Source organism: Archocentrus centrarchus, chromosome 23 (genome assembly GCF_007364275.1).
Source record: "Archocentrus centrarchus isolate MPI-CPG fArcCen1 chromosome 23, fArcCen1, whole genome shotgun sequence".
Lineage (NCBI taxonomy): Eukaryota > Metazoa > Chordata > Actinopteri > Cichliformes > Cichlidae > Archocentrus > Archocentrus centrarchus.
Window position 1 is genome coordinate 11,406,600 of NC_044368.1, and position 12,812 is coordinate 11,419,411.

Below are 12,812 nucleotides of genomic sequence, written 5' to 3' on the forward strand. Positions count from 1 at the left end.
TCATAATATCCTCTCTTCTGGAGCCATATCAGATTTCCAGCTGTAATGCAATGTTCTGCAAGGCTGTATGAGTTTTTAAAATGTATATGGTATGTTGTATTTTTCAAAAAGGAGCTATACAACATATGAATTAATAAAAAAACATTAAAAAAGACCTTATCTATTAACCCCTTATTATGAAGCTGAAAGAATATGTTCACATAGAGCAATTACTTCAAATTTCAGCATTAAAAAGAAGCACATCTTTTGTTTGTTCCTAAAATCTGAAATGACTCCAAACATACCTAATTTATTTTCCCCCTAATTAGAAATTATTACATGTTGCTGTCTTGCAAATTAGGAAAATTAAAATCCATCCATCCACTCACTCACCCATCCATCCATCCATCCATCCATCCATCCATCCATCCATCCATCCATTTTCTTCCACTTAACATCATAATTTGTCAAGAAAAATGATCAGTGTATAAATGTGTAAAGGATGAAATAATGGCAGGACAATAGACGGGATCTCAGCTTTCAATGGGTGATCGGCTGGATGCACCCTGAGCAGGTTACCAGTCTGTCACAGGGCTAACATATAGAAAATAGAAAACCATTCACACTCACATTGACACCTATGCCCAATTTAGAATTCACTTGGTAAACAATTCACTAGTTAACCTAACATGCTTGTCTTTGGATTGTGGGAAGAAGCTGGAGCACATGGAAACATAGGGAAACTGTGCAAGAGAGGCCCAGCTGGCCACCAGGACCTTCTAGAGGTGACAGCGCTAACCCCTGCACTCCTCCACCACTCAGAACTATAAAAATAATCCATTAAATTACTTTTTCTTTCAATTAAACTGGTTTAAAACTTGTATTTTTGGTAATGTAATCACAGTAGCAGCATCAGTATTTCGATTCTTGTGAGTCGGTTTGATTAAGAGCCTTCATTACTTCTGAGTTCAGTGTTTGCTGCAATTTCTTCCTCTTTAGCAGCTGCTCTGGCTAATTCAAATTATTATTCTGATTATCTAATAATTTCTGTTTTAGCATAATAATTCATAGTTTATCACTGACTAGTAATCTTTGCAGAAGATAATCTCATTTTATTCTAATAGCAAAAACATACAATGCTGTGAAATAAATATTTGACCCCTTCCTGATTTCTTAGTTGTTTTTTTATTTGCATATTTGTCAAACTTGTTTCAGATCATCAAACAAATTTTAATATTAAACAAAAGTAACCTGAGGTAAAAGAAAGAAATCAGGAAGAGGGCAAATACTTTTTCACAACACTACAGGATATGTTAAAAATATACATGCATGTTAGGTTAACTGGTAATTCTAAATAGACCATGGATGAGAGGTAGATAAAGTACTTAAAGTGTATATGAATATATGTTTAAATGTGACCTGTAGTTTAAATGCTTTGAGCAGTCAGTAATATTAGAAAAGAGCTTTTTAACAGCCCGTCCAACCATATAACCATGATTTTGTGCTATCAGAATGTAGATTATGTTAGGAATCGCTGACATTACCGACACAGTCTGTTGTACCAGATACATTCTATAGTGTCAAATCTGATATGACAGTTACTGTAACAGTGTGGCCAAGCACAACACTGGAAATTCAGACAGGCAGTGCTGCACGTCAATATCCACGTGACACGAAAAACCAATGAAAATCATTGTTGCATGGACTGATGACACTCTGTCCAATCAATTCGCACGTTCTTCAAATACGTCTAAGGAAGTGGTGACAATACCAAGCAGAGGCAAGAGTGGAGCCGAGTAAACTGTCAAAAAGCAAAAGCAACTTGCACTTTTCCGCTATTACATGTAACATAGATAACTGGCATTTTCACAAGGTGTCGTTTTGACAATGGGAGCAAACAACAGCACCCGCCGCGTGTCATTTGAATCAGATGAGAACGACAACATAACGGTGGTGAAGGGCATACGGGTAAGTGATATGATAGAACTTAGTTGAACAGGTATTACATGGCTGCCTGCCTTAATCCACTGCTGTGTTATACAAGAGCAAACTGAGTTGGAAGTGCAGTGTTACGTTATCAAGAGTGCTACATGGCTCAAAGGACGCAGACTCTTGGCAGCCTGGAAACTTTAATTCATTTTCATTCATTCAGAAAGCGTGCGCCAATCTGAAGAAGCAAACGTGTGGTTCGTCACCCCTGTAGTAGCTGTGAGATTGAGACTTAATAAAGTTTTTACGTCCTTTTCGGGAAATTTGTCACTACAAGTGTGTGGCTGGCTTGTATGCAATGTTGTCCTTTGCCTTTGTCAGCTGATGTTAAATATAGAACAGAGCGGATCAGACTGTAGTTGGTACTGCTCTGTCTATTATTACTCAGTTGTTAAGCCATCAAGGTTAGGCTAATGTTACTTTGTTGCTCGTCTAAAATGGAAAACATAGTCTTTAGTTTTCTTTAGGAACAACAACAAAATAGTCGAGCGTTTAAGGTATGCACTTATTTGTCATCTTACCAAGAGTGTCACGAGAAGATTGATACAATTATACGTAAGAGCCATTAATAGCTAAGTTCATGCTTAGTTCTCTCCAAAGATAAAAAATATACCTAAAATTACCTCTTAATGTTCTCTTAATTTTATATTGTGTTTGAGAGAAATCTGTAATCAAAGTGTGGTTTTATAGGAAAATACATGCCCAATACTGCTTGTGGTATCATCTAATTTAATGAATTAATTTTCCCTCTTAGTGTTCAAGTGAAACTTGTCTTCCACTCTCCTTTGCAGCTTTCTGAAAATGTCATTAAGCGCATGAAGGAACCTACTGCTCCTCTGAAACAACAACATGCTCCCACTCCACCACCACCAGCAGCGCCTACTTCTGCCCTGCGGCCAGTGCCTCCCCTCTTTGACCCAGTCACCTCCTTGCCTCCTCCCCCTCCCTCCTTTGGAGAACCTGTTGCACCTCCAGCTCCTCCTCAGTCTGCCACAGAGACTGTGGCTGCACCTCCACCTCAACCACCTGTAGAAAAGGTAACAGCACCCACCATAGCTGACATAGTTCCCCCATCTTCATTTCCTGCAGCTGCTGCCGATGCTGTTGTTGCTCCTGCTCTTGAGCCTGTAGCAACACCTTCTCCTGCTTCTGCTTTTGCTCCTGCTGATCCCCTGCTTTCTGCCCCCTGCCCTGCTCCAGCTGTTGTGGAAGTAGTCACTCCTCTTGCTCCCCCTCCCCTTGTAGCCGAATCATCTCCTCCTAAAACTGAATCCACCCCTTTCTCTCTTCCACTTCTTGAACCTGTTGCTCCTCCACATGTGACTGAATCATTTACTTCTTCATCTGTAGCTGAGCCCATATCACCCGCTTTCCCTGTCAAGACTGAATCCGTCACTTCTCCCCCTCTTATCGAGTCTGAACCCCTCTCTTCCCCCTCTGTTTTCGAGTCTGTCAACATCTTGCCACCACAGCCTGCTAAGCCATTTGTTGAACCTTCCCTGCCTGAATATAATGCTCCTTGTGAACCAGTTGCCCCTCCTCCTCCTCCTCCTCAGCCCACAGTTGAACCAGTATCACCTACTCCAGTTCCTGAGTCGAATCGAGTCCCACCACCTTCTGCTGTACCAGCTGGTGAGTTTTTATTCCAGATCAGTGTTGTTAACACAAAAAATAAACTTATGAACTATGCTGTCAAGTGTAGCCTGAATATTCGAGGAATTGAGAAGCTGATTTTGTTTGAGGACTTACTGAGACCTCAAACAATTAGTTATTCCTAAGACCAGACACATGTTCCATGTCAGAATATCCACTTAGTTTTTCATAAATTTATGTTATTGTTATTTTGACCTCAGAAGCAGCTCGACAAACTTCATTCTCTTCCTTCTAACAACTGACAGAAGATGTAGTTATAAAAACAAACAAACAAAGAAATAAATAGTTTTTGGCAATGGCTCATTTTATCCTGAAATGTATAGGATGCTTCTTTGCTTGTACGCTTAATTAAAAAGCAAAGGTTATGTGGGACTTAACTGTCCAGCTACAGTGAATGTTAATGATGTTTATTGTGTGGGTGTTTGCTTTAAGCCACCTTAAGCTTTTTGCCTCCCAACTTTCCATGCAGATTGTAATCAGTCTTAATTTAAAAAATGGGCCTTGCAGTAGCCACGGTCATATTGTGATTCATTGCCATCCCCTAACTGTTAATGAAATGATTAATTCTAACTTGTAATAATGCTCATAAATTGATGCTGTAATTAGTGGGCGATGATTCTGCCTCGTCACTGTGAAGCTCAGGCTGTCATAATACCTCCTTTACCTTCATGCAGTTTACAAGAACATTTGAAACAGTGAGGCTAAAATCTGGCTTTTTACTAATGTTTTCACATTTTACTTTAAGTAGGTGGTATTTAATATTTCTATATTAATGACTGATCAATTAACACTTTATTTGAAAGAGGACACCACTGTAAACCTTTATGCACCCACAGAGAATTAGCGTGTGGCTTTGCAGTTCCCCTCTGCTCTGCAGGCGTTTATAGCATCTTTTCAGGTCTTTGTTTTGTTCTGGGCCACGGCTTTACTGTTCTGGTTAATTCTCACCACTCTCATAAGTGTCTTTTTCAGCAGAGGAAAACTCTTAAAAATTCTCTGTGTCTTCTCTGTTCAGCAACAGGAGGCTGCCAAGATTTGTCGCATATTAGTGAGCACAGTGAAACATTTAGCTTCTTAAAAGCCAGCTATTTCCTCAAGAGCTGGGGAGCAAAAACTGACCTAAATAAGGGTGAACTTTGGATTTTAATTCACAGGGTGAGACTCTTTCTGAATACTAATGGTGCTTTGTATTTCCTGGATGTGCAAAAAAGTAACCGTTTTGCTAACACATTTACCCTGTCAACGTTAAAAGGTGCCAATATGTGGTCAGTGTTGGGCGTTCAGCTTGTTTCCAATGCACACTGCACTGATAATGAAGGGATAATTGAGAGGCAAACACACAGCCAAAAGCTTACACTCCTTCCACTTTCCTTTTACTTAAAGTAAAGTTTTAGCCTTATTGTCTTGCTAGTGCGGGCGCATGGCCCTTATCCCTTGACATTTCTGGCGGAGGACATTTGAATGTTACTTGTTCATTACATAGAACAGAACGGGCCGTAGGTGCAGATTCTTCAGAGGGTGGCATCCTGGGTTATGGGCAGGCTTCCCCATCCTTGACTGTGCTCAATCAGTAAGGTAATTAAAAAAGGCCAACTTATGCCACGCCACACTGACTCCAGTGATTAAAACGACACCTCCGCAGTTTCACACAACAAACCTCCAGGCCTCATTAAGGGAAGAAGGTGGTTGGAGAGAGTGTGTGTGTATGTGTGTTAAGTTTTTTTAACTTGGCCACTGGACGTCTATGATATGACGCTGAATTCTGTGCGTGCCACTTGACTTTTTGTTTAAGCACATAGGTAACGTAACTGGATAATATCCCAGCGCCGCTGTCAGCCTTGGGGAGGGGTGAGGGCTGGTCAATTACTGTAGTGACTCTAATGTGAAAATGACAAAAGTCAAGGTAGATTGAAAAGCTAATCAGTGTAGAGGATTTTTTTAAGCCACTGACCTATGAATCATTCAAGCGTAAAAAAGGCACCTAACTCGAGTTTTGTGTCTACACGTAACAGACAATTCAACAAAACACCCAATTTTAAATTCTATCTTTAGGCACTTTGTTACTAGCAGCCTGTCACAAAAACACATCATTTGTTCCCATTTCTTTAGCTGAACTACAAAAAATGCCAAAGATAACAGTTTGACAGGCATAAAATTGCATTTTTCCACCAAGAAGGTGATTCCAAAAGAGGTATTAGCCAAAAAACTTGGCATATCTCAGTATGGTGTAATAAAAAACAAAACAAAAAAAAACACAAAAAAAGAGAAAACTGGACAAATAGTGGACACAAGAAAAAGTGGCAGGCCTAAAAATCTACAGCAGATGAACAGTAGCTAAATGTCATGTCCTGAAGAAATAGGAAAAAATCCAGCAAAGACCTGACACAGGAACTGACAGATCCATCTGGCACTTCAGTTGATCCATCTACTGTTCTCTGAAACCTCATCAGCAATGGTCTCAGTGGCATGTACGGCGTAGGTGAGGAGAGAGGTCCAACAGTGAGTGTCTGCAGCCATCTGTAAAACACGGTGGAAGCTCTGTCATGGTTTGGAGATCTCACTGTTAGTTGTGTCAGTCATTTGCTTGAAAGTTGAGAAAAGCTTTTCTCAGGTCCCACCCACTTCCCATCACCCGTGGTTATTTTGCCCGTAGTCACTTGAAGTTGTGGAATGTTTTTCACTTGTTATGGTCTCTGGTCATTACGTCACTGCAGATCGCTTCCATTGTGGACACAGCTTAAAGGTGGTCATACCAAATATCGACGTTCAAGCTTGTTACAATTGTACCAACTTTGTTTTTGCCTCATGCACCGTATTTCCATGTGTGTTTGCCCATGTTTCAATAAATCACCGCACCTTTTTCCCAGCAAAATATAAAGAAATGAGGGGTGGCTCAAGATTTTGCACAGTACTGTATAATATTGTTATTAAGGAGAATTCATAACAGCATTTCTTTTGTTAATTTGCCATTATACTGTCTGCATCTCACCACTGAATATCTGAGAAAAACTTGGAGCTTTTTAAAATTTTGCTTAGCTGTGTCTCTGAGTTAGGGAAAATGTCAATATGAGCAACGGATTCTTTATGCCTAGCTAATATGGTGTTCCAAAAATATGTTAAGATATCCTATTTAACACTTAAACACTGTTTAAAACTAGCTTTTGGCTAAATGAAAAAATGATTAAAGAAAAAAAGAAATAATAAAAAAGTTCCTACCATTGACTGTATATAAAAGATGGCTGTAGCCCTTTGACCTCACTCATGAGGTCCTTTTCTGAAGCCTTGAGCTCAGCATTTTGGCCTAAGCTTTTTGAAACCTGACCCACGTGATGAGTGAAGGCTAGATGTGACTGAGAAAGCAAACACGTTGCAGTCTTGTCAGTCACGTAAAATAGGCCCGCCTTAATATAAACCCTGCTTCATCATCTATTTTGAGCTAAAAGAGAATATAATTTACAAAGGAACATCATGCTGTATTAAATAAGACTTGAAAATAGCTATTGAGATGATACACTCATTAGTAAATTGTTGGTTGAGGTCAGAAAGCAAGGGAGCATTAGAGTGTTTTCTCATAGTCTTGTACAGAAGTCGCCCCTACTGTCCATTAGAAACTTTTCAAAAGGGTTTCGTCTATCTTTTATATATAGTCTGTGGTCTGGATCTCAGATCAGGTCACAGTTACAATAAAGGGTTCACAAATGTGCAAACACTTGGCAAACTCTCCCTGTTTAACTAGTATTAGTGTTGATATTGTGGTTGTTTTATCTAGAGCTGGTCTGCTGTGGATGGTTCTTAAGTAAAGACCGTTAATAATCTTAAATTGTTGACAGATGGAGAAGTATTTTCATCAATAAACTAATAGATTTACACACCTGAAAGTGGCCTCCTAAAGTTGTTGTAGTAATTAAATGATCAATGCAATTTAAAGAGAAAGGCAATTAAGTCAGTCCTACAGTCCTCAGTTATTGTTGCCCTCTAATTTTAGAGCCAGTCATGACCAGACTAACAAGTTCCTGCATGTGTTTGTTGCCTTTAAAACACACAGTTCTGATGTACTTTCCACAGTTCTTTTATGGATTTGTGCTGCCTTTATACTTTCTTACTCTAGACTCAGCCTATGATGTTGAAATTGGGACTCTGTAGGTACGAAATCATCTGTTGCTGAAGATAGGCCGAAGATAGCGTCGTTATTTGTGATACCAGCTGGATGTTTTGATTCGTTATTATGGTGCAGAGTGAATTTGGAATTGATCAGATGCTTCTCTGATGTTACTACATAAAAAGGACAAAGTTAATCTTCTATAGTTCACTTGAGAGTTCCAGCACAATACAGAAGTTTCCCGCAGTACGACGTGTTCCAAGCAGCTTCCACATTGTTAGTCCAGGCTTTGATTTCTGTCAGCCTTGAGTCACAGAAAATGTCTTGGAAAAATATCTCTCGAAAAGAGTGCTTTTTTTTTTTTTTTTTTAATTTTAAGATGAATTAAGTTATAACTTCATTGTTTGCACTAATTAGTTTTCAGATTGAAAGATAAATAGAACAATATATCACTTAATTTGTGTGAAAGGCTGTTCTTGATAAACTGTCAGCATTTTTCATAGCCCGCATATTTCTTCCTAAAGTGGTCACCTGTCTGTTGTGGGACATTAATTTATCATTTCTGATGTCTTTCCATTTCCTTTCATTGCTCATTCAGTCTTTAAACACTAATGTGAAATTTATAAGAAGCACATATCTCTTGGGACCAATAAAAGTACGTTCCTTGTGCACACAATGCAATATTGTGTTTGTTTTGGCTGTATTACCATCTTTTAATCAGTGTATGTGGCTGCCTCCTGCCAGGCATATTTGTCATACAGCAGTAATGCGGGTTGACATTAAACCCTTCTTGCAAGGTCACCTTTTTGCTTCCGTGAGGTACTGAGCTTACAAAAGTATTAAGGGAGTTGGGGGGGGGAGCCAACTCGGGATGATTGATCAGGCGCACTCTTTTTAAGGAATAAAAAAAATGGTATGATGAATGTGAATGTGAATCTTGTTAAAAATGTTGCAAAGTTCAGCCCAATCCTCAAAGGGTGTGACCTTAATGAGGCGGACATTGATTATGTGCGTCCACGAGAGTTGGGTATCGAGTGAAGCTCTCAGCAGGTCGGCTGTCTCTAAATCATGGCCTGAGTCAGTATGTGTGCTGATTACACTGTAGTCAAGGTTGAACCTCCTACACCTTCTCCATTGTGCTATAAATATTCATGTTCCAGAGCCCACACACTGCTCTGGACTAATAGCCTGTTTAAAGATATCTCCCAGGTGAGGCAGGGAGAATTGGGAAATGAGAGAGACAAAGGAAATGGAGAAATGTGGGTGACGTACTGTATATGTGTATGCATAAATGTAAAGCTGCTCTTGTTGTTTTGTAAAACCGATCAGTTAGGTTGTGTTCCATTGGACAAGATTTAGTTAACAGGAACAAAAGAGAAAATCAGATGATCCGACTTTCATCTGATTGCCAGGGCTGCTAGCTTCCTCCCGGCGTTTTCTTTATCTCCTTCCTTTTTCTCCTATTTGTATATAGTGAAAGGTGCGCGGTGACTCAACTAAGCGCGAGGTAGAAACGTGAGGAAGTGGTAATGTTACAGATTATGCCCTCCATGCGGGTCCTGGGGTTAATGAAACTTCTGATGAGAAACGCAATTTGCCTTCGTCTATTATCTCCACTGCCAATAGCCCGTGCTCCACCGCCTCGCCTCCTCCTCTTACGGTTTTTCCACAGGGTTTAGTGATTGGTGGAAATGGGAAGGAGGGGGACACGTCTAAAAAGATGATGAGTTTTTAATCTTTTTAACATTTACATGTCCTACTCAGGATTGACACGGGCTCTGTCGATCTGGAATTGTCTCTGACCCCAGCCAGCCTCCCTCAAGGACCCCAGACAGTGTTTATCATATCAGAACCTGTTCTCTCGCCGACCCTGCGGGCCTGTTAGCAATCCGAAGCCTCTCTCTGCAGGGCTGGAGAGGATGTGGTGATAAATGAGGAGTTGCTTAAGCTTGCCTGAACTTGGAGGACTTTTAAAATCTTAATCTTCATAGCGCACTACTACAGGGTATATATTTTCAGTGTGAGTGTAAGATATTTTAAAGGGCAGCTGATGCTGAAATGGCAGCCTTACCTTTAAAGTTCATAAAGACAGGGCTCAACCCATGACTTCAGCTGCCAACTTTAGTTTCCATTCAAGTGCATGGTACTACAGCAAAGATTTTTTGAAAACTTGTAAGTAATTGATAGATTTTTATCTCTCCGGGTTGTACACTAGGTGGAAGGTCAGTGTTGCCTGAAATGTGCTTCTGGTGAGTCAGCAGTGCGTGATAAGAAAACAGCTGGATGTATAATAATTAAAAGCTGAGTCAGTGGGTGATTGAAAAAATTAAGCGCTTTGAGTGAAAAGTGGAATGTAAATTTTTTAAAAATTCATAAGAGGAGACTTTTTCTTGGACCCGCTCAAATTTTTGCAACATGGAAATTAAATTAAGAATTTCTGCATTCTTGACTCACTGTTTGGATAACTTGGGGAATGCTATAAGGTGCTTTAAGAAGATAATAAAGCACCTAGCATAGTGATGATGTACTGTCAGTAATGTTGAAGTTAGTGGTCTGGGGAGGCCTATCCATGACTGATAGTGTTCCTTTGTGAGTTTTTCTGTCCAGGTATGATTGTACTGCCTTCACAGTGTGTTTGGGATCATTATCACACTGAAAAATGAGACCATTGCCAATCAGACGCTTTCCAGATGGTGTTGCATGATGATCCAAATCTGACTACTGAGTATTGAGTGTTTTTTTTTGGTAACTGTTGCATTCATAATTCCATCAGTCCACACAAAATCCCCAACACCACTGGTTGAAATGTAGCCCCAAACTATGACAGAGCCATAGCCTTTCTCCCTGTTTCCCTTCCTTAAGAATGGCTTCTTGACAGTGATCCTTCCACTGAGACCACCTCTGATGAGGCTTCAGTGAACAGTTGATGGATCTACTGTAGAGCCACATGCATCTCTCAGTCTTTGCTGGGTTTTTTTTTTCTCTCCATTTCTTAAGGACATGACTTTAAGATACTATTCATCTGCTGTAGATATTTTTTTAGTCCTGACACGTCTTCTTTTGTCCTCCACTTGTTCAGTTTCTCAGTTTTTTTAAGGACATACTACACACCAGGCTCTTTGGGAATCACCTTGTTGGTGCAAAAATATCAATTTATTAGAACTGTGTTATCTTTGACATTTTTCATAGATTCAGCTAAAGACATGGGAACAAATTATGTGTTTTTGCAACAGGCTTCTAGTCACAAAGCGCTTAAATATACAATTTGAATTTGGTTTTTTTGTTAATTTGTCAGTTATATGTAGACAAAACACCAGTTCATCCCTTGAGTTAGGTGCCTTTTTTATGCTTGAATGATTCATAGGTTAATGTTAAGTGGTTTAATAAACAAAAAATCATTCCTCTGAAAATGGTTAGGTTTAAGAACTGGACTGAAAATGACTAAAAAAAAGCAGCCAATGCTTAAAGAAAAACTTTGAAAGACCTTCAGAAAGCCTGGAGAACTATTGCTCAGACTGTATTAAAAAACAAAATAAAAAATTAAAGCTGCATATTCAAAGATACTTTGAAAAGCTGCATTTTTTTTAAAGTCTTCATTCTGTACTTAGTGGTGACATGAACAAAATTCTCTGTGGGTTCATCAGCTTGATTGACTTGTTTGGTTTGTTGTTGTTATAAAAATATTGAGCTGTTCATCGACCTTTAAGGCATAAACCTTTGATTACTACTGGGACTCAAGAGTCACTGAGACACGATCTACAATCTGCAAATGCAAAGTAGAAGATGACAAATTATGTGGTCATCTTTGTTGACCACATCACAGTATTAAGGTAATCAGAATAAATTGCTAGCCTGACATTATAGTAAATATGATATTGATGAGATATATTAATATTGATTGCTTAGTTGCTGGTCTCTTGCAGTCAGTAACTCGAGTACGTTTCCATTTTCATAGGATTTTTTGTAGGTAATCTGATTCTATTGCATAATATATCATATATATTAAATATTTCACAACATAATAGCATATCTCACGCTGTTTTCATGCCTTTGTAAAATATAATTAATACTTGTTACTTGACAACCCTATGGCATGCTTCTGTCAAGGTTTCAGACCTACAGGTTTGTCTTTTCTCTGCTGCTCTTAACAGAGTTGTAATTAGACTCTCCTCCGCAGTGAGATCAATGGTGCTTCTGAGTGCAGTCAGACATGATGGATATTACTTTCTCACACTCCGGACAGTAGGTGACAGAAGCCTCTGCCTTTAAAGATATACTATGCGGCACAAAGTTGTCAACTGCCAATCACCACCTCTGTTCTCATGTTTCTTCTGAAGCCCTGTCAAACCGAACCTCGCTCTGTCTGAGTCTTATTCATTCTCTTTAGTGTAAGTAAAGCGAAATCCTCTGAAAGTAAAGAGAATACCCCATGTAGTCATACTGTGAGTTCATGTTCTGTTGTTTGCTGCAGAGAAGACAAGTGTATCAATGTTAGAAATTAGAGACGCGTTTAAGTTAACTTCTGGTTTGTGAGTTTTTTTACATGGAAATTTTGCCTGAGACCAAATTGGTAATTGTCTTGTGTTATGAAGCTGTTGAAATTCAATTTCAGTATTCATGGCACCAGTTGCATTAACTATAGTAAAATCTTCATAAATAGGGGTTATCAGTTCAACAGTATCATTACCTTATTTCTGTTTTTTCATCGAGCCACAGACAACATTGTTTTACACACACAGGTTTTAAGTGGGAAGCAGGGTTCAGCAGAGTGACATTTAAAACATTTAATTATGCTGTTGTATTTTAATCTGGAATAGGGCTTTGGCTTTTAAACAGAACAATGTAACTTGTGATAGGCTTAAATTTAAATCCTAAGCGTATGTTATTAAAAAAAAAAGTGATTAAAATTCACATTGAAGTGAATAAGGCATTTTGAGGAATTATTGGCATTCTAATGCTAAAGCTATATTCCAGATATTGAAAGGAAACAATTAAGGAATCCAGCTTTTTACAATATAAAATTTGTTTAAGATTTGTTTTTTTTTCTTGTTTTTATTACCCCAAGATGATAAATACAGAAAGGCTAGGTATA

General features: G+C 38.9%; 1 protein-coding gene across 3 annotated transcripts in view; it reads left to right on the top strand.

The window, feature by feature from the left end:
- Positions 1-1,734: 1,734 nt before the first annotated feature.
- chchd3a (coiled-coil-helix-coiled-coil-helix domain containing 3a) overlaps positions 1,735-12,812 on the top strand; it is a 74,866-nt gene continuing 63,788 nt past the window's right edge. For all 3 annotated transcript variants that reach the window (XM_030719687.1, XM_030719688.1, XM_030719689.1), the window contains exons 1-3: positions 1,735-1,947; positions 2,760-3,005; positions 3,525-3,600. In XM_030719687.1, coding sequence (XP_030575547.1) covers positions 1,867-1,947; positions 2,760-3,005; positions 3,525-3,600 — 403 coding nt within the window. In that variant the 5' untranslated portion in view covers positions 1,735-1,866. The remainder of the gene's footprint in view (positions 1,948-2,759; positions 3,006-3,524; positions 3,601-12,812) is intronic.